This window comes from Daldinia caldariorum (genome assembly GCF_022478825.1).
Source record: "Daldinia caldariorum strain CBS 122874 unplaced genomic scaffold F4812scaffold_12, whole genome shotgun sequence".
Taxonomy (NCBI): domain Eukaryota; kingdom Fungi; phylum Ascomycota; class Sordariomycetes; order Xylariales; family Hypoxylaceae; genus Daldinia; species Daldinia caldariorum.
In genome coordinates, this window is record NW_025953048.1 from 1040257 (window position 1) to 1060694 (window position 20438).

At 48.0% G+C, this 20438-nt stretch overlaps 4 protein-coding genes across 4 annotated transcripts; 1 reads left to right on the forward strand and 3 right to left on the reverse strand.

Moving 5' to 3' along the window:
- Positions 1-316: 316 nt before the first annotated feature.
- Positions 317-3106, reverse strand: F4812DRAFT_84179 (actin-like ATPase domain-containing protein). Its single transcript, XM_047939495.1, has 4 exons — positions 2367-3106; positions 2180-2284; positions 751-2122; positions 317-689 (listed from the first exon to the last, which is right to left on the reverse strand). The coding sequence occupies exons 1-4, from the start codon at positions 2970-2972 to the stop codon at positions 490-492; spliced, it is 2283 nt and encodes a 760-aa protein (XP_047788886.1). The 5' UTR covers positions 2973-3106; the 3' UTR covers positions 317-489.
- Positions 3107-8341: 5235 nt separating this feature from the next.
- Positions 8342-11353, forward strand: F4812DRAFT_465801 (uncharacterized protein). The gene has a single exon (XM_047938488.1). It carries the CDS (start codon positions 8666-8668, stop codon positions 10853-10855), a length of 2190 nt encoding a protein of 729 aa, XP_047788887.1. The 5' UTR covers positions 8342-8665; the 3' UTR covers positions 10856-11353.
- On the reverse strand, positions 11227-14810 carry F4812DRAFT_84259 (uncharacterized protein). The gene is made up of 2 exons (XM_047939496.1): positions 14533-14810; positions 11227-14452 (listed from the first exon to the last, which is right to left on the reverse strand). The coding sequence occupies exons 1-2, from the start codon at positions 14563-14565 to the stop codon at positions 11255-11257; spliced, it is 3231 nt and encodes a 1076-aa protein (XP_047788888.1). The 5' UTR covers positions 14566-14810; the 3' UTR covers positions 11227-11254.
- A 160-nt stretch (positions 14811-14970) lies between these two features.
- On the reverse strand, positions 14971-17842 carry F4812DRAFT_434672 (carbohydrate-binding module family 35 protein). Its single transcript, XM_047934723.1, has 10 exons — positions 16951-17842; positions 16764-16885; positions 16548-16689; positions 16394-16489; positions 16035-16341; positions 15811-15935; positions 15712-15759; positions 15551-15643; positions 15330-15482; positions 14971-15225 (listed from the first exon to the last, which is right to left on the reverse strand). The coding sequence occupies exons 1-10, from the start codon at positions 17120-17122 to the stop codon at positions 15173-15175; spliced, it is 1311 nt and encodes a 436-aa protein (XP_047788889.1). The 5' UTR covers positions 17123-17842; the 3' UTR covers positions 14971-15172.
- Between the last annotated feature and the right edge of the window lie 2596 nt (positions 17843-20438).

Consider the following 20438-nt stretch of genomic DNA (forward strand, 5'->3'; position numbering starts at 1 on the left):
TAACCTTAGCTACCTCCTTTGCGAATGGAGAAAAGTTAGCCTACATATCACGAGAACATTCGGATAGCATTGCAACCGTGTCAATACTTGATACTTCGCACTAGAATAGGTAGAATTCAACGTAGCCGCGGTGTTTGTGTTTGACTTTTATATTATCTGCATACGGTAATCAGAAGCATAGGAAGATCTCTTGCTCGTGCAACCATCCATCTGCGTATCGTCATCAACTATTCAAATAACCACCCGCGCGTCGCTGGTTCAAATTTCTAGAACAAGAATTTTTCCTATGTGATGGTAGCTCGTAAAGAGAAGAGATCTTTCCCTCCTTTCCATATCGCTAGATCACCTATTAGTCCAAGTACGTTGTTGCTCTTTTCTTTATGAGGTATCATGTGAAAGCCATTAAAAAGCAACGCAGTAGGCAAAGACGTTAATAAATAAAATGGTCCTCAACCGCAAAGTCTGCCTCATCCACCCCTCTCCGCTCTTCTACCTGAACCTAGATCTGCAGCGGCCCATAACCTCTCCTTGGCAGACTAGTTCAGCGCTGAATTCGGAGCCGTCGAGCGTAAGATAGATGTCGAAATAAACTCGGTAGAATGTGCCCTGTGGCGTATCCATACGCTCGAAGTCTTTCTCGAGATTCTTGCGCGACAGATCGGATGTGAGAGTAACAACCTCCTTTATACCTATAAAAATGTGAGTCGCAATTACAACGGATCGCGAAAAAAAAAAAAGTAGATAACTTACGAGGATCCTTAGTGTACTCGGGACAGACATCATCGTCACAAGCGTACAGGATATCTTCGTACATTAGAGTAGCACCCGGCGCCACTTGACGGAAAAATGATACCTTGACCGGTTCGCCAATCTTGACTTTTTGGCCCTTTTGCACAAAAATCTGTCGAGTGAACTTGCATCTGTCCTTGCCGTCCAGGGAGGGCACACGATAGGCCTCAGGATGGTAGCCCTCCTTGAAGGGTTGTAGAGTTGCCATAAGGTAATGACGACGAGCTACACGGTGCGTAATGACTCGCTCGGTAATACCTGCGGTGACAGCTCCCTTAACAATGGCCGCGACGGAATCCATAGGTCGTACAACCTTAGATTGGAACTGAGGGGGGACGTGGAGCTTAATCTGCTGGAAGAGGTATTCGGAAGCACCAAATCCACCAACGACCAAAATGTTCTGCAGTGTCCTATTTTGAGCTTGGATGGCAATGATCTGGTTTCGTACGAGTTCCAAAATCCGGTTTACGACGGGTTCGAAGCACTGCAGGATTTCCTCGTTGGTAAAAGTCATGTAACCTTCTTCGATGCCGGCCTCGGGGAATTCAGCCTCAATACCAACATCAACCGCCCACTTCTGGCCGTTATTCCTGAAATCTGCCTTGATCCTATTTTCAAAGTCCATGATACATTTGGCGTACACACGGCCGGCCGTCTTGGACCCGTCCGGAAGCTTCATCTTCCTGATCTTTGTTCGTAGGATGTTGCTAAAATTTCTGTTAAGGGCAGTCGAACCACAAGAGTCACCAGAACCCGCCGTGCATTCCGCGACTGTGAATGGATTCTCATCCTCGACTTCATAAGCAATCAAATCGACAGTACCACCACCGCAGTCGACAATTAAAATAGCATCGTGGACCTTCAAATTAAGCAAACCAGTCTTAGCACAGAAAAGCGAGGCGGCCTCGGGCTCGCTAACGAGTGTCAACCTGTTGTCGTTCTCGTCTCTCAGGAAACCGGCCTGGATGGCGGCAGCTCGTGTGGCAGCCTTGCCAGCGTCATTCCAAATAGCCGGCACAGTCAGATAGTAGCGAATGTTCCGTTCCTCTCGGTTGAACACCTCACCCAACGTCTTCTGCAGTGCCGTGCGCATGGCTTGCCGTAGCTTAAACAGGTAGTCTGCAGCTACATCGATTTCCGATTTTCCAGGAGGTAGTGGCGGAAGGTTAATGGGATCAATGTAAGTGTTACCCGATAGCATAAGCTGGAGCTTGAACCACTCGACCTTTTGAACGCCAGGCTTCGGGTATCCTGTAGGCGCTAAGGCATCGGCGATATCTGGGCCCCATCCAACAACCTTTTGATACTGATCGTAGTATAGAACAGTGGGTATCTTGCCTCAGTTAGCAAGCTTTGATCATATGGTTGCTCATTCACTTGCACGCCTTACCTTCTGCTTTGTGTATGATCCGGCACCAGGCCATTCTGTAATAATATCCTCCTTCGCCTCGTTGTTTGTCGCAAACGCAAACGCAACACCAGAGAACGTTGTACCCTACATCCTCACATGATTAGTTTAATAGCATCGACGCAAACGAGCAAGAGAAGCCCCAAAGGAATCAGCAGGGTGAACATACGAAATCAATTCCGACAATTAATTGTGCCTTGCTTCGGCTGTTCCCTTCAACTTCAGCAGCTGGCCTGCCGTAGGACTGCATAGCGTTGGTCGGTTGAGGAGCGGGAGCAGGTGGCGGGTAGCCAGCGTATCCAGGAGGACCACCAGCAACTCCCGGAGGAGGTTGCGAGCCAGGAACATGCATTTGGGGGGGATATCCGGCGACAGGAGCACCGGTGTTAATAGGAGGGGGGCCGCCAACCATTTGCGACGGCGGTGTACGAGCTGGTCCCGTTGTTAAAGGGCTTGTGCGGCCAACAGGTGCTTGAGGTTGGAAATTTGCAGTGTAGCTAGGTGGACGTGGTCCAGCGCCGGGATGGTTCATTATCGGGAGGCTCGTCTGGGAGGACGAAGCTATTATAGAGGGGGCGGCGGGACCAGGATAAGGATGGGGTTGGGCCTGTGCCTGTGGGAACTGCTGCGTTATTTGCGGTGGAGGGGTTGAGGTCGGGGTCGAGGTCGCAGGCCTTTGTGGTTCAGGTGTGGTTGAGGGGATACTGGCGGCGGATTTCCGTTTACCTAATCCTAGGCCTCTAAAACGAGAATTCAAGTTGTTCAATGAATTCATAAGGAATTAGAAAAACGAAAGGAAGAGAAGAAGAAAAGAAAAAAAAAGAAGGAAGGGAAAGAGAAAAAAAAAGAGGGTAGATCAAAGAAGGGTGGGAAGGACTTTGTCGAAGGTGTGATCCGATTGATGTGGGATCACACACTGGGCTTCTAGGCTAGGTTGTGATAAGGCGGGCTGAGCTGAGCCAAGACGAAGATGCTGACAGCAAGAGAAAGTGCGTCGGGGGTCGTTTCCATACGATAGTACTACCTTAGGTAGAGATGTAGGGAATGCGGCGTTTAGAAGAGGGGCTGTTACTGCCACTGCCGCTGTTGCTTGCTTGCCGGTTGCTGCTTCTGCTTGCTTGCTTGCTTGCTCTGGTGCTGGTGCTGATGCTGATACTAGGTTGCTCCTACTTCGTTCTCTCTGCCTTACGTTGCTTCGCCGTGCTTGTCCAACCTGGAACCGTAATAGTAAAATAATCCCTTGTTCCCTTGTTCCCCGTTCTGTCCCTTTTGGTTTAACCTGGATTAAGCTAGGATGATGTGTATACCTAGGTATGTGGTTGTGCGCAGCTCCTTAAACCTAGGACTTAGATTAATAAAGAGAGGCGGGCAAGGCGGGATAGGGATAGGCCTGAATGGGGCCACTGGGTAAGAAAATAGTAGAAAAATAGTAGCCGGTGGGAACACTATTAACGCGGAGGATCAACTAGATTAATCAGATCAATTAAATAAAAACTTGAGTGATGCGGCCCTGTTCCTTGTTTGTTTCTCTTCTTTTCTTTCTTTGTTTCTTTTTTTTTTTTTCCTGTTCGTAATTCCACTGTGGCTGATGAGAGCTGACAAGCAAGCGCTAGGTTGGGCTGGCAGGTAGGTATATGTGGGTTGCAGTTAGCGGTTAAGGTACCTTTCTTTTGGGGGTTGAAGAAAATTCAGGACATAATAAGGCTGAGTCGAATTTCTCTTAACTACCTGCAAAGGAGTCGAGGAAGGAGTCCTAGATTTGAGGAAGGAGGGGAACCTGTAGGCGGTAGGCCGTAAGCAAGGTGGGTAGGAGAAATGAGACGATGCAACAATACGATAATGACATTGGTGGACAATGCGACGGGTGGGGCAATTCACTTACACTGCCAGAACAGGTGCTAGACTACCAAACAGTATTGTACCTTAGGTTAGGTAGACTTGCCTTCGACGCCGCTTCGCAAATGCTAGACTTTTGAAGATTGTGGCAATGCTACCCAATCGTTTGTAGACTCTCGGAAAATATTTATTTTATCTTGACATTCCCAGGCTTCTTTTCTTAACTGATGAGCACAAACCAATATCTTTTTTTTATAAAAAAGGAAAAAAAAAAAAAAGAAAGAAAGAAGAGGGACCTACGAAATACTTACAGAACATGATATAACTAATACCTTGTAGGCAGAGTCGACGTGGCTACACTGATTCCCCATAATTCATTACTCTTAAGTTCGCATAAAATGTGAAATATGAAATGTCAGGCGAGTAAGCGCTTCGCTACCTGTGGTTGGTCGATAGTGCCTACTCGAAGAGGCATACCCGCGCGTTAAAGGGGTGGGAAGGGGTATGTAAGATATGTATTTGATATTGCCGTTGTGGCAACTCTTCCGGCCACGTGAATCTTTCTAAGGGAAGACGAAGATGAAGGGGGAAACTAATAAGAATAGATGGCGAATATTTTACGCAATCGCTAATGGCGATAGTGACATCTATGTATATGATGATAATATATACGATGATAAGGTTATATAGTTGTTGGTGACCTAACATACGGAGGAATGAATAGTTTGATGATGCTTTAACATCTGATTGTATGAGTTCAGATAAACATTGCCTCGAAGAGTTGTTCACGCCGCTTGCATTATATCAGAATTGCAGTAGTTCGATTCAAGTCGTTTAATAGCAAGCAACGTTGTAAGAGCTACTATAGGGCTTTATGCGCTCCAAGTTTGATAAAGTTCGATAAGCCAAGTTCGGATGGATGTTGTTTGAAGTTTAATAAGATTTGATGAGAATTTGATGAGAGGTACCTAACCTAACCTAAGGGTAGTTCAATATTCTCTTGCAGGATCCTCCAAAACGTCTTCTGTATGTACGTGGTTACGTGGTCCTTTGCTTGCTTTATGCGGCCTAAATCAAAGGCACCCCTCGTTCTAGTTGCGGTGTTTCCGATTCCTTTGTTTTTGCGACGGCCGCGTGAGCTTGAAAAAGAAGCTGAGGAAAAGATCAGGTATAGATATGCACAAGTAGATGCGTCCATGTCGTTATCGCTAAGTTAGGTGTACCTACTTCATGGTAGACACATACCTCTATGTACAATCTGGTTGGTTCGGATCGCGAGCTACACGCAATGCGCATGTACTATCTAGGTACCTAAGGTATGTAGATATTTTCTCCAAAACTGCGCCGCCGATTCAATATTTCAGGGATCATATTAGTCTTGATAATATTTCTTGAACAACAATGATACTTGCATTTATATAGAATAAATGCTATAAAAATAAGTACTGATTGTTAAGGATTAAGCATTAGGTACCTCTCATGTTTCATAATTGGTGCCTGACCTGACCACGTTTTCTAACGCTAACCCTCTAGCCCCGCCATCAAGTAGCTAGTATTTCCTTCTCGTCCCAGCTCATCCCCGCTCTTAGCTTGGGGTTTTAGCATCTAGAGAGGGGGAGAGAGAGGCTTGGCTAAACTCAGCCTCATGTATGTCCATAATATAGTCATTGATGTTAGTAGCTACATCAGCCACATCTTTTTATATGAGAGTATCCATTTACATATGTCCAAAAACTGGGTCGAAAAGTCGGGGGCTATTTGCCTATCGTGAATCGTACAGATACCTGTTCCTGTACCTACAATACGTAATCCCGTCCGCATTGACGAACGTGCTCACTATATATTTGGCATCTCGACTTACCCAGGTGCTCGAAGGATTCAACCACTTACATGCATTATTGTTTCACAATCTCACCCAGATGCTACCTAAAAAGTTGGCTTGAGAGGCAGAGAGGGAAAGTCGTTAGCTTCTGCTTCTTTGCTCTTTACAGTATCATCCGTTCATATCCTTCATAATAGTATGCCTATATTGCTCACGTCACTCTGTCAGCTTCTCATCCCAGGAGAGAGCTCCCCCTTTTTCCTCTTTTTTTCATTGCGTACCTTGCATAACGTTGTATTTAGTCGTACCAATCTAAAGGATGTCGGTTGGTTACCTACTCGGTTTTCCAGAAATAAAAAGTTTGACTTACTACTAAGAGGAAGGGCAAGCAGTGTATCTGAAGGATGGCTATTCTGGTGGTTTAATCCTTACATACATAGTAGTATGTGCTACCTACGGAAGCTCGGATACTCCTAACGTCAACCCCCATCTAGACCGCCTTGGAACCACGTTGGGGGCCGAGACGCTCATGGTTGTTCCCATGTAATTGGATGGCTCGACGTTCCACGTGCGTTCGGAATCAACCCGATGAGCCTACATGGTAACCTAGTAGGTTGATTTACATGGCCTACAATTTGTTAGGTACTTAGGTTAAATATTCGTCAACTTAACAAATAGCCTACGAAACCAATTGAGGGACCCGTCTGGTCTTTTCTTTGGTTCAGCCAAGAAGATGGACATATCCTACCTGTAGGAGCCGTCTTTTATACGGTATTGTTGCTATATAAATCTGACTCTTGCAGAGACACAGGACCGATGATCTATGGCCAATTACCAGCGTTTACAGGAATATACCAATAACGACAACAACCGGTGACCCAGTTACTAGCTTTAGGTATCGTCTTTAGATATCTTTTCGGGGCCGAGGTAGATAAAGACCCAACTTCCTACTTCGAGTGCTCATACCGGTTCTGTCTTCCTGGAGTCTTGTACCATTAGTATTGCTTTGCGTGTTATCATCCATACGCCTGGGCAGGAGAACGGGCTTCCAATTACGGCCATGCCAATCCTGAATGGCATGCAGGATCCCAGGGCTTGAAGCTAACGGCCCATTACAATCCGAACCGGACGGGGGCAAACGCCGGATACCAAGACGGGAGGTGTTACCAGTCTAGGATACCTTGCAGGGACTTCAAAATTCAAGAGTAGCGGGGAGACCGCCAGATATTTAAGCCCTCGTCTACATTTCTCCCAAATCACTCTCGGTAGACCCGGGATGGCCGAGGTGACATTACTACCCTCCCCATACTCCGCGCGCCGTCCACGGGCATTCGGTCTTGGGTGGTAGTTTCTTCGCCGTAAGAGGAAAGCAATAACACCCTGGGGTCTGCTGGCTGTAACAGGTACAGTGGGTTACCAAAAGTCTTTGTGCACTGGGCCATTTTACACCAAAACTCAACATTTTCAACAAACGATTAAAATTCAAAATAAAATTGTAAAAATATTTTATTTTATGTAATATTAAGGTAAATTATTACATTATGTATTATCTTTCAAAAAAGTTTTAAAATATCTTTTATTTGTAATAATATTTGCAAAAATATTAAAGGTACTAATAAATATAAAAGGTTAAATATACTATGTTATATAAAATAATAAAAAAAAGTATATAAACCTTTTAACTCTTTTCTTTTTTCTTTTTTAAACTTACCCCAAACACTCATTTTTAATATTATTTAAAAACAAAAAATACTGATAGTTTATTTAATCAAAATATTATTTGTTAATAAAATTATATTTATTTTTACTATTTATTTTGAATATTTAATCATTTGTTGAAAATGTTGAGTTTTGGTGTAAAATGGCCCAGTGCACACAGACTTTTGGTAACCCACTGTACCTAGGAAAAGAAAAGGAGATTGATTAGGTAATTTGGTATAACTATTAGGGTTATGGAATATATTAAGCCATTCTTCTTAGGCAAATTGAATATTAGGAGGCCTTTTAGTTTATGATTTCCATTCTAGCCTCGACACGAAGCATTTGTCCTTCGTATACATAACCCAATCAAAAGTTAACCAACATCAAAAATTCCAATTTACTGTTCCCTTGTTTTATAGCAGGTCGTAGTGAAGCCTTTTGAGTAGGTACACTCATATGAGAGAATGTAAATCTGCACATAAATAATATTGATAGCAGTGAAGACATCAAGTTAGGTAAGCTAGATCAGATAGCACAATGTAGGCAAAGAAACACCATTGATAAAGCGAATAGAATATCTAAAGGGCTTATGCCCTTCACCCACTGGGCCCCCTGTTCTACAGATATCTGAGATGCTATTACAACAAGATAATTATTTAAATAGTCTCGATCTCGATCTTTTATACACAATATAGTCACCAGAGCCCTGCGTCCTTTTCAGTTAGAAGTGTTATGAAGAACAAAGGCACGAATCGTACTCTAACTCCCTTTATCGAAACATAACGCCACTATATCCACATAGCATTCAAGTACATGAACAAGATGATTGTTGTGTGACTATTTGCTGTCAAGTTATAGTTCCTATATAGTATATCTATCATGGCATCTCCATGCAAATTTATAGGGATCTATGAAAATTCGACGATATCGTCTCTTCTCGTGACATAAAAAGAAACAAGCAAAACCGTAAAGACGGACTGATTTCTCTGCTCTAGAACAGAGCAGGAAAGAATCATACAACCCTCGTATACGAGGTAGGTACTAGACGATCTAAGTCACAATTTCCAAGTAGAAGAAGTAAACCTTACTGCACACATACGTATCAAACAATGGGTGACGAAACCTACAACTGGGACGCTCAGCTCCTCAGCGTGGACTGGCGGAACGTCGACTGGCGGATGGAGGTCCACAACTTCCAGCGCGTGCCCTGGCCGGAGGTGCAGACCACCACCCTGCAGAGGCTCGTCGAGATGCACAACGAGTACGACCAGAACCACCGGCCCTCGAGCTCCTGGCCCATCAACACCCCGGCGTCGGACGAGCTGCGCCGCAGAGAAAACCTGGAGATGCACAACCAGGGCACCGAGAGCCAGTCCGTCGCCGACTGGCTTTTCGAAGGCTCCGACATGGACATGGACACGGCCGTTTCCCCCGGCCGAGAGCCCCCCGCGATCTCCGCCGCACCGTACGGCGGCGCCTTCTTTTTCCCGAAGAGCTCCCCGGACGAGCCGCCAAAGAGGCTGGAGCCGATCAAGACGCCGGTTAACACGGTCGACCAGCACGGCCAGAGGAAGCTCCCGGGCCTGATCTACAAGGACGACCCGGACGGCTTCTGGACGGTGGGCTTCGAGCTCGAGCTGCCCATCGCCGTGTACCGGCGGGGCGGGCTCCCGGCGGAGCGCCCGCACCCGCGGGACACGCGGTGGGAGGCGGAGGAGATCGTGAGCGACGACCTGGACCCGAAGCGGATCAAGCAGATCGTCGTGGACCGGTTCATCGAAGTGTTCAGCACGCAGACGGACATGGTGTTCGTGCCGCGCGACGAGGACGAGGGGAACGCGCTGCACGACCTGCGCATGGAGAACCTGCACCGCCTCGAGTACGGCATGCCCATGGTCCAGGACATCGAGATGAACGGCAGCCCGCTGGGCGCCGACGAAATCAAGCCCGTCCACCCCATCGCTGAGAAGGCCGCCGTCGAGGCCCGCGACTTCCTCCTCCTCTCGTACTACAACAACGCGTCGCCCCCCCAGAACCTCCTGCTCGCGACCCGCCTGAACATCCTGGACGCCGTGCAGCGCTCCCCGATGCCGGGCATACCGTCCAACCCGCTGAGGAGGGAGGCCGAGAGACGCCTCGAGGACCTGCTGCATCTGGAGGCGTATCGGCTGCGGCGGGACAAGCGCCACGTACCTCTGGCCGGCATGAAGCCGCGATATAGGGCCTTCTCGGTGTACACGACCGATGTCGTCAACATGGACCTCGTAGAGGGCAGCCATTACCGGGAGGTGCCTACCGGCACCGAAAACCCCAGCGAGCTGTACGGCTGGCAGACGGTGAAGATCGCGTCGCCGGTGATGCGGCTGACGTGGCCGCCCACGGAGCTCGGGGACACCATCCGGGAAATCTGCCGGGTGGTGCGAAACAACTTCCGCGTGCACCTGGAGACGCCGGCGATCGCGGCGACGACGCAGGTGTCCATCTCGCACACGAGCGGGCTCAACGTCATCGACCTGAAGAAGCTGGCGTCGCTCCTGGGCGCGGACGCGGTGCACAAGGACCTGCGGCGGTTCAACCGGTGGTACCGGCACCTGGCGGCGTACGACAACGTGTGCGGGCCGATCCGCATGGTGTCGAAGCTGGGCAAGCTGGCGCAGACGAACCACGACATCGACGGCTTCGACAGCAGCGACATCGTCCAGCGGCACGGGCCCCTGCGCACGGAGCACCTGAACAGGGTGGCCGAGTCGTACCTACCCGTCAACCTGATGCTCCAGCACGAGAACTTCGCCGGCCGCGTCTTCCACCAGGTCATGTGGCAGTACACGAGCGTGGACGGCATCGCGAATGCGCTGGGCACGGGGCACACCACGCGCAAGGGGGAGGTGGTCATCAAGTGCCGGGGCCCGGGCGAGGTAGTAAGCCGGGCTCCCCCGGACCCGGAAGACGAGTTCAGACGCAGCGAGCGGGGGGAGTACGTCGACTTCTACGAAGTCGACAAGGACCGAGGCGTGGTCGAATTCCGGCAGATGGGATTAAGCCTCGATCCACGGCACATCACGGCGTGGATCCTCGTGTGCTGGCGAATAATGGAGTTTGTAAGAACTTCGCAGCCGCCGCAATACCGATTCGCCTTGGAACAGGTCATAAGGGACAAAGTATCGGTCCTAAAAGCTATCAGTCTGGACCCCGAAGTCCGCCAGTACATAAATGAGTTAATCAGCCATCCGGGACAAGGCTTGCACTCGGACAACCGTATCATTGACTGGAGGGACCCTTTCTTCCCACGACTTCCGTAGTAACCCAGTAGCAACGTAAATAAATGCTAGGTAACGTATAGTTCCTTTCCTCGGTATGGAGTGTAGTCCAGCAATAGATACCCAATCTCTTTAGATATGACCTTGGATGAATTCCTTGATAATGTAATATATGATATTTTATGTCCCTAAAGTAGAAATGTCAAACGACAGTGGAACATCGTCCCTTTTGCATACTTTCGCCCCCAGCAATATGTACTACATTACGGAATTAGCCAGTTCAAAAATAAAATCTTTTAGTGACATCTCCTTTCACTCCGGTCCCAGTTCGTGCCCGGTGCTTACACCAGGGATACTATCAATCTTCTTAGGTACCGAAGTCTAGTGGGAATATATACACGAGTTGGGTGATATACATCATTTACCCATAGGATAGCGTCCCTATCGCTTCTTGCCGCGGTTTGCGTTACCACCCTTATTTCCACCTTTCCCCTTGGCATCTCCTCCGCTCCCGCCAGCACCTCCGCTAAGCATGACCCTCACTTTCCCAACAGGCACAATATTTACAACCTCTTCAGGTTTGAGAGCCTTGAAGAGCTCTACCTCCCGGGGCCACATCTTCTCCTTGTCTTCGCTCTTCTCGTCAACGACACCCTTTTTAGTCGAAGCCGCTTTCCACGCCTCCAGTATTTCTTTCACAGCCTTTCCTTTTTTCTGTGCGCCCGGTTGCATCTTGACCTTGTACTTGCAGCGACCGAGCGCGCTATATGGTGCGCACACGGGAATGACCTCAAGAATCTCATCGCCAGGAAGCGGGGTTCCGACAAGCGCGTCTAGAGGAGTGAGGTTAGCCGCCTCCTCGACATCAAGGGTCTCAATACCCTCTTGGAGCATCATCTTGCGGACTTCCTCATGCTCAGCTGTCTCTCGCTGTTGGCGCTGGTGCTGTGCCCGGCGTCGTTCGAGCGCAGCCGCTCGTTGGGCTTCGCGTTCAGCTTTTGCTTTTGCTTCTGCCTCCGCCTTCTGCTTCCCCGCCGCTGCGCCTATTAAGGCTTCAATCGCAGCACGATCTTCTTCATCCTGGTCTTTGTATTTGGCGGCCTTCTTAGCTTTACTCCTTTGGCCTCGCTTAGGCTGCTGGTTTTTCTTTTGAGGTTGTGGTGTGGGCTTGCGAGACGTTTCGGGAGGCGAACTATCTCCCGTCGTCAAAGGTGCAGAATCAGCTTCAGTTACCATCTCAACTGGATCATCTCCCTCTCTACCACTAGCTTCGCCTTCCTGACGATCAATCGTAAGAGCAGCATCGGGCACCTCAGAGACTGTCAAATTACTCATTCCTTGAATAGGTGGGCTTTCTTCAGTCTGCTCCGGAGACTCTTGTTCGTCGTCATTTTGGTTTGAAGGTTGGAGGGGATTTTCTCTTCTCTCCGCCTCCTCTTGAATATCTATAGCACTGTCTTCTGAATCGCTCTCGTCATGTTCCGCGCTCGGTTCTTCCGAGGAGCCAGCCACAGCTTTACTACTGGTAGCGTCTGAACTTTGCTTGTTCGGCAGATTTTCAGGGAGATCGTAAAGACGATGCTTAACATGCCTAGCTTTGCTTTCTTCGCTGATCTTATACATCAAGCCCAGGCCCAATATCAGCTGTGCAGGAGGTAAGAAATTCTTCTTCCCTCGTACCATAAAACTGCCAGTAGTAAGAAATTCGCCGGTTGGCGCCGACTTTGACACTTGATCCGCATTCACCCACCATGCACCCATACCAGCCTTCTGGTCCCAGGCGGATGAGGCACAAACTGCCAATGTCCCAGCCTGTGACAGAGTCGAGGGTGGTATGGGAGCATCAGGTGTGCTTGGGCTGTTTTTTATTATTACACTTGGCGCGCCGTGGAGATCTGCATGCACATAGATGTCGCCTTTTTTCAAATAGCGTCTATAAAGCATCTCGTTTTGCTGGGCGTCTTTGCCACCGAGAACAAGGTAACCGTCGGACGAGATAAACCAGATGAATTTCTCGAACCAGAACTGCTTTCGAATAGGTTGTAGGATTGGTTTTTCCTGCTTCAATCCTTTCTTCAATTCTGCAGCAATCTTTTGCTCCGCACTTTTCAACGCAGTCTCTGACTGTAGTATTGTTTTCTGCTCCTTCACAGCAGCATTCTTCTTTTCGCCGTAATATTCTCTCGCATTGGCGAAAGGAGAGAGACCGAGGTTGATATCAACTGTCAACCGGCTTTCTTGGACCTTTCGCGCAGATGCCTCTGTACCAGCGTAACCACTATCATCCGAACTTACCGAGTCAGTGTCGGATGCACCATAATCCTCATCCTCTTCTTCCTCTTCCTCGGCCTCACCAAGAAGTATGGTAATAGTATTTTCGTGTAGCTTGAGAGGAGGTACGATGATGGAAGCTACAGGGTTACCCCGTTTACGTTCCCTATCGACGAGTTTACCAATGTCTTCCCAGTCCATTCCTTGTTGTATTAGGCCATTTACTGCATCCATAGCTTCTTGGACTCTCTCGACATTGGCTTCGATTGCGCTAGCTTTCCGAACATTGAGTTGCTGAACGGCTTGAAGGCCCTCGATCCTCTTGTCATGATCGGCTTTGGTAGCATCCAGTTTGCGCTTAGCGGCAGCTTCTCTCTCAGACAACTTTGACGCTAGCTTCTGTCCCTCTACTGAAGAGAAGAACTCGTCTACCATCATGTTGAAATTTTCGAAAGTAAGTGCTGTATATGCTGGATTATCTGCAAACTGGCGAGGTAGAAAGGGGTGGAAATCGTCGTATATTAAGCCTCCTTTTTGCTGCTGGCCTTCATCTGCTTCTCCCGATGACTTATTATCAACGTCGGATTTCGTCTTGGCTAAGATATAACCTTTACAGGTGTCGGAACTAGTCACCTCGTGGACGATCTTAAGGGCTTCTTCAAGCGACCGTACTAATTCATTGAGGAGATCTTCACTTTCCAATATCGTAGATGGCTGCAAGCTTGAATCGAACCCCGTAACCTTCATCGCATGGTCAACTAATATCGGAGGTAGTTCTGTGATGGTTGTAGCAAGCCCTCTTCTCAACTCATCACCTGGTTTCCTCTTTATTTTCTTGCCCGCGGCACTTGAGGCAGTAGCCTTTTGTACAGTAGTCTGGAGCGCGGTTCGTACACGCTCCTTTGTCAGGGCCGGCACTCCGCCATAGTTCTGCCTATTTTCTAGGGAATACGTGAGGCCTACACGTTGGGGCTCCTGACCTTCTCCCTCGGGAACATTTCGTAATAAGGTCAAAATCTTGAGATCACTGTCGGTCAAGATAACGTTACCACCGGCAAAGAACTCTAGGTATAGTCTATATTGACCATCACTAAACTGAAACTCGATAATGCGATCGGTACCGATTTGCGATACGGATGTGATTCGTCGGGTATTCAAGACTTTGCGCAGCTTCTGGACAAAAACGGAGGGACGAGGAGCAGCTGTTCGCGCAAACTCGGTAAGATGGCATCGGAAGCCGGAATCTAGAAGGAGTTGCTTCTTGACTCCGGGTTTTGCAAGCTTGAAGAGCAGGATTTTGGAAGATAGGTCATAGATGTTATAGACCCGAAGCGATACAAGGCTTTTGGATAGTTCGTGAGAGATGGCCTAGGAAGATGTCAGTTAGCGATGCTTGGTGAAGGTTGAGAACAGAACAGAACAGAACATAAAATATTATGGCGGTTTACCTTGACATCTAATGAGGAAAATCTCTGTTTCATTTTCCCTGTTCGTCTTGCAAGTCTAATAGTCTCCAATAACCTATAAACAGGGCTGCCGACGTAAATTCACTTCATATAGGCGCCTGACGTCTGGTCGCAAAAAAGAGCTACCAAGTACTTTGAAGATGTTAAAAGACGCGGGGCAACTAGGCGACGTTAAAGAAGGAGTTTTGGATAATGACTAATTGATAACGGCGAGAAACCGTTATTGCTTGCACCTTGTAATAAGTAATATGTTAGCAATTGTAGCATTAGGTACCTAACGTTAGTAACAAGCAAACCCTTGTGTTGTATTGTACCGTAATATCCGTACAAAAGGCGGGGCTTTGTATATTCCGTCAACAGGTACCTAGCGACAATTTGCGTCGATACCTATAATTTACGTCATTGCTCATCTTTTGCGATCTTCAACATCTTCAAAATCTTCAATGCGATTTCACATTTCATTTTGAATAGGTAGCATATCAATTCAATCATGAAAATAAAAATTAATCCCGCGTAAATCGTTACAGATAATCAAAGTATCGATCGAATTCTTAATATTGATCAAAGTAATATATACTGAGAATCCAACATGACCCTAATGAAATAGCAAATGCCTGCTACTTCACTCCTCATCCTCCTCGAAAAGCTCAATTCCGTCTACGGACACTTCGAATCCTAACAAGACCATCTCAGTTAGTACTGCAAAGCCATCACATAAAGTTTAGGTAGGTACTCTCATTAAAAAAAAAAAAAAAAAAAAAAAAAAAAAAACTACTTACCGTCGGAACCCGTTGCTCCAAACGTGATGGTGTTCACGTCGCCGCGCTTCAGAGTAAGCTGGACCGGAGTAGAGGCGTGGTATCCCGCGCGGGAGTTTAGGCTCGAGATGTTGACAGGCGGCTCGTCGTTGACAAAAATGTGAGCCTCGCCAGCTGTAGCAATACGCTATTTAGCTTCGATGCCCTCTATAAAACAAACAAATTGCGGGATTGCGCCTTACCTTCTGGGTTGGTGACTCGGTAGTGGAAAGAGAACCACTGGCGAGATCCCGTGCCCGTGACGTTGTGGAAGGTCACCTCGCTTGAGTCGCCGACTGCGATGGTGATTAGTTTACCTCCGATATATTCTGCCCAGTGCAGACAGAGCGTAGCAGTAACTCACCTCCGTGTACAGACCGCTTGCTTAGACACTCACTGCAATCTTTCACCACTACTGTCTGTTATCCCCTGAATTTATACACCATGGTATTGAGTGCGTTACCTGTCCTGCCCGACAGCACTGCGTGCTCCGCTTCGTAGCGCTTCTGGGTACTAGGGTAAGAGACTACTCCAGTCTTGACATCGACTTTCCACATCGAATGGTAGTCGATCTGAACCGAGTGCGACCTATACAAAGCACAGTTAGAATTAGCTAAAAAAAATAAGAAAAAAAATAAGGCAACGTCTAATATTAGATAGAAGCTTAATGTTTTTCGAATCACTCACCCGGCATTAATGTTCAGGGGCGCCCACACGTAGTTCGAGCTGGCACCTCCTTTAGAGTCCCAAGCGTCGCCCATGTAGATGTACGTGGTCCTCTGCGAGCCCTTGACCGTCAGCTCGAACGTGTTTTGCGAGCCGTACGTCTTCTGGTCCTGCGGCGCGATGTCCGACCCTCCCGCCCAAGGGCCGTTGATCGAATTCGACCAGAAGACCTTGTTGGGGTTGGCACGCCAGCCGGTCTTTCCCGACACGATCAGGAAGTAGACCCCGTCGGCCTTCACGATGCCCGGCGCTTCGTAGGCTCCGCCTCCTATTCAACTTCGTTTTAGCGGTTATACCCCAGTTAAGGACCAAAGACGTACTCAGATCTGAAACCTTGTCGCCTAGCGCACCGTCGCTGTTGATGCGGTTGATTTGCACGATGTTGTGGTCGGCGCTAGTTAGGAGATACCAGGTTTCTTAGGTGTTGTATCCGTTAGTAAAAGAAAACCTCCCCATATAATAGATTTCATTCACCTGTGTCTTCGTCATAGAACATCCCAGTATCCGAATAGGAGTAGTCGTTCGGCGGGATGTGAACCTTGGCCGACTGACTATAACCCCCGATGAAATTCGCCGACTTAAGGGATAGGACGTAACGGTCTTGCTGGCCATACAACTGTCGCCAATAACCCAGTTAGTAATGGAGGGTCATAATAGATAACGATGGCTTCCGAGCAGAATATCTCGTACCCAAAACGAACCGTTCGGCTTTGCTATCTTCGGCCGCCACATCCCCGTCACCGAGCTCGCTTGTTTCCCCAGGTTCTTCCAGTTGATGAGATCCGTGGACGAATACAGGTTCGGCGTTTGGTCTTGGATACATCAGTCAACGCTCGAATAGCTTGGATACGTTCATTAGGGTATCAGGGTTCTTTACTGCTAGCCGCCTGGCCGATCCAGTAGAAGGTATCGCCGCGCTTCACCACACCTCCTCCGTGCGCATCGATCTTGTTCCCGTCGGTATCGTACCACACAGCACCCGGCGCAATCCACGACGCGCCCAGGACGCTGGTTGCCGCGTAGGCCCACAATAGTGAAAAAGGCTTCATATTTCGTCGTTGGCTATCTAACCGCGGGCAGCTATGCAGCTATTCGGCTCTGATGTGCGGCTACGTACATAGGTAGTCCTCCCAGCTACGCCGGTCTCCCACTCCCCCATCTCACATTATATAACAACAACCCCCTTAAGCCCACCGGCTCGGTGTAATTCCATGGCGAGCCTTGTCGGGTAATTGGTGGCTTCCACAATTTTTCCCTTCGTTCGATGTCACCGTAGCGGAGGAACGAACGTTTCGGGAGACGGACTTCATGCCCTTTTGCAGCAGGCTAGACATCGTAGAAGTGGGGGAAGATAATACGAGAAAATTAAAGGGTTCGAATACCCGGGACGACGTAAACTATATAGACTACATCTTATGACTTTTCTTTTCCTTCCTGGGTTCTATATAGGTACCTCCTATGCATACTTCATTTGCTTTGAATTAGGTATTAGGCATAAGATTGGCAGTTATTAACGTCGGTTAAACTTGGTTAATCGTATGGTGTTCTGGAACGCCCTGGTTTGATAGTACCTATCTCTGTTCCATCAAGCGTTTGATAAAACCTTTAACTTACCTTACGTAGGTACCTAGGTCGGTAGGTAATGCAGGAATCGGGTTAACTTGGATTGGCCGTCTGAACGGTACGCTCATCATACCAATAGGATTATTAGGGAGACCGACGAGCACACCATTCAGGATTATAATCACTACCTAGATAGTGATAAGAGCATAATAGCTTTTCTTAACTGTCGTCTTTCAATGCTTATAGTAGTACCCCTATCTGGCAGCAAAATAGCCAGATTTGAAGCAGAATTGTTCAAGCTGTATTTCTATACAGGCCCTCAATAATGTCGACTGGTAAACGAGAAGACATACTTGCACTGTTACATCAAAAATCGTACATGAGTATCGTTGTATCTCATTGTCTTCGATAACTACTATCGTAACCTTGCAAAATCGAGGTTTATCTGGATCAAACCTGATTCCCAGATATATCAGGAATTGATTAGCACTTTACTGCATGACCACTACACTAGTGACAATAGTGAACGACGTCAACCTGGAACAACCCGATTTGGTGTTAAAACTATACCCACCCTGCCACAATTGCGCATATGACGATGGATAGCTGTGGAGTATGTCGCATCTCCCCTACCGAAGCTAGGCAATACGAGGTTTCCTTTCAGCATACCCACATAGAGAACCTGTTGCGGAGTAGACGTCGAACTTATACAAGAATCTTGACCTCGCCGTGGAAAGGTGGCTAGTCCACATACTGTTTTCACCATCTTGCATCATGGAAGTTAGAGGGTGGCGTGTGCTCGACGTCTATGAGGTTCTATCGCCCTGACACAAACATAGGCTTCCGAGACATATTTTCCATAGGCGCTGCATCATGCAACTATGGGTCCCGTAGCTGAAGGCAAGGGCGCCGCCGTAGCTTCTAAGCTGAATTCACAGATTGCCACGACTGCGGCGTTTCAAGGTTGAGCGCGAGAAGCGAAAACTGCTTGGGACCGGCTTCCCCGACCGACATTCTCGCACGTACCGTACGGTGATTAAGCCAATACGGCGTCTCGGCGCGTGGAGATGACTTTCGAAACCGAGTCGAACAACGCATACGGATATGGAGACGGACCCATAAACTGTTTGACAACGAGCTCGCTACGGTCTGTCCGCATCGGCAGGCGGCCCGGCTCGTGCGCAAGCCAACGCGTATACCTATCTGCAAAGGAGAGATCATAGCGTGAACGGGTATACCTGCATGGAATGGACGGGGCGTCGATAAACTCTCTCATAGTGCAGCGTAGCTTTAAGGAACAGAGCGGCGAAGGCGACAAGACGACTTATCGCATGGCGCTATACAGGTGGAAAGGAACGACAATGTCTTAATTCGGGAAGCTTCAGCTTCATCACGACACGACTTATAGCTACTTGGCAAACGTTCCACGTTGAAGGGTTCTACGCCATAGTACTTGGACTCATTCTACGGTGATAGGATCAGCTCGCTTGCTGGAATAGCTACTCACAATGATTATACGTGGGCGTGCTCTGCTGGTGCCGGATGATCGCTTCGTCCAAGAAGCAACGGCCTCCCAACCCATAACCCCCAGTGTTTTCAGGTTGAGTTGAGCAGTAAGAACATCTTAGATTAGCCTTGGGTAGGTACCTATCGTATCGTGAAAAGAGTCTCGAAGCCCGCTTAATTCCGCTGTCGCTGTCGCTGTCGCTGCCTTCTAGGAAACCACACCGTAGTTACCGACTCACATTAACAGTTCATAGGCCATCATCTTTTACGTGCTGCTCAAGCTTCACATAAGCAAACTACCAGGGACCATAGAGCTGAGTCTTTGCATATCGTGACGAATTTACTTGTACTATATCGTCATAAGGGAATTGGCTTGGCCGAGGCACCTGGAATCTATCGTATACCTACCTGAAATTCTTCTTCTTATCGTATTAGCTGTCTCCTATCATACGAAGCCTCGTTGATTGGCGACTCTACCAACTGGCTACATGAACGGGTCTGAAGCGCCAATCGGACAATAACCTACCGTGTAAATTGCTGCCAGGCCGTTTGATAGCCTACCTTACCCCGAGTTACCTTGTCCAAGCTCCGAGACAGGGTTAACTTTGTAACATCTAATATTACCATCCAGGCTTTTTGTCAGTGCTTTTCGGATAAGGTAGTTCGATAATGTTAAGATCTCGCGTATCCTAGTGGTTAATCGCATTGGTTGCGAAACAAGATCTTCGAGCTCGGACATGTGACGAGCGTTGGATTCACCAGGGTGGCAGGGCAGTTAAGGACAGCCTTCTCTTCAATGTGTCCAAATCAGGAAGTTAATACCTCGTAAAAATCCTGGCGTCTCCGCTTTGATCCAGAGGGTAAGGATCTGATTTGAGTAGCGCCCTTTTAGTTAACCGGTTGTCATAGCAACGAATTGGAGATTGGGCGATCAGGGGTAAATTGGACGTCAGCAAGAAACGTGGTCAGAACAGTTCTTCCAGTATTTGAGACGTGTTAGGGCGTGTCGGCGGTTTGCTACATAGCAATTGACCGGACGATGTCAATCAATTGGTGACATCAAGACAGTTTAGGAGGGTTCGAATGGAATTTATCGAAAGACAATTCTAGTTGCACCAGATTCGAAAAGTAGGCCCACACGCCGTGGGTGAGATCTGACGCCGCTGTGGGACTTGCGTGCAATAGAAAAAGCAAAGCTCACTTGTCTACTCAGCTCTCGTCTTGCATTAGAGGTGCATAAGTCCAGCTGAGGTCGCACACCATAACCCACTGCATAACCCAATGAGCGGAACCCAC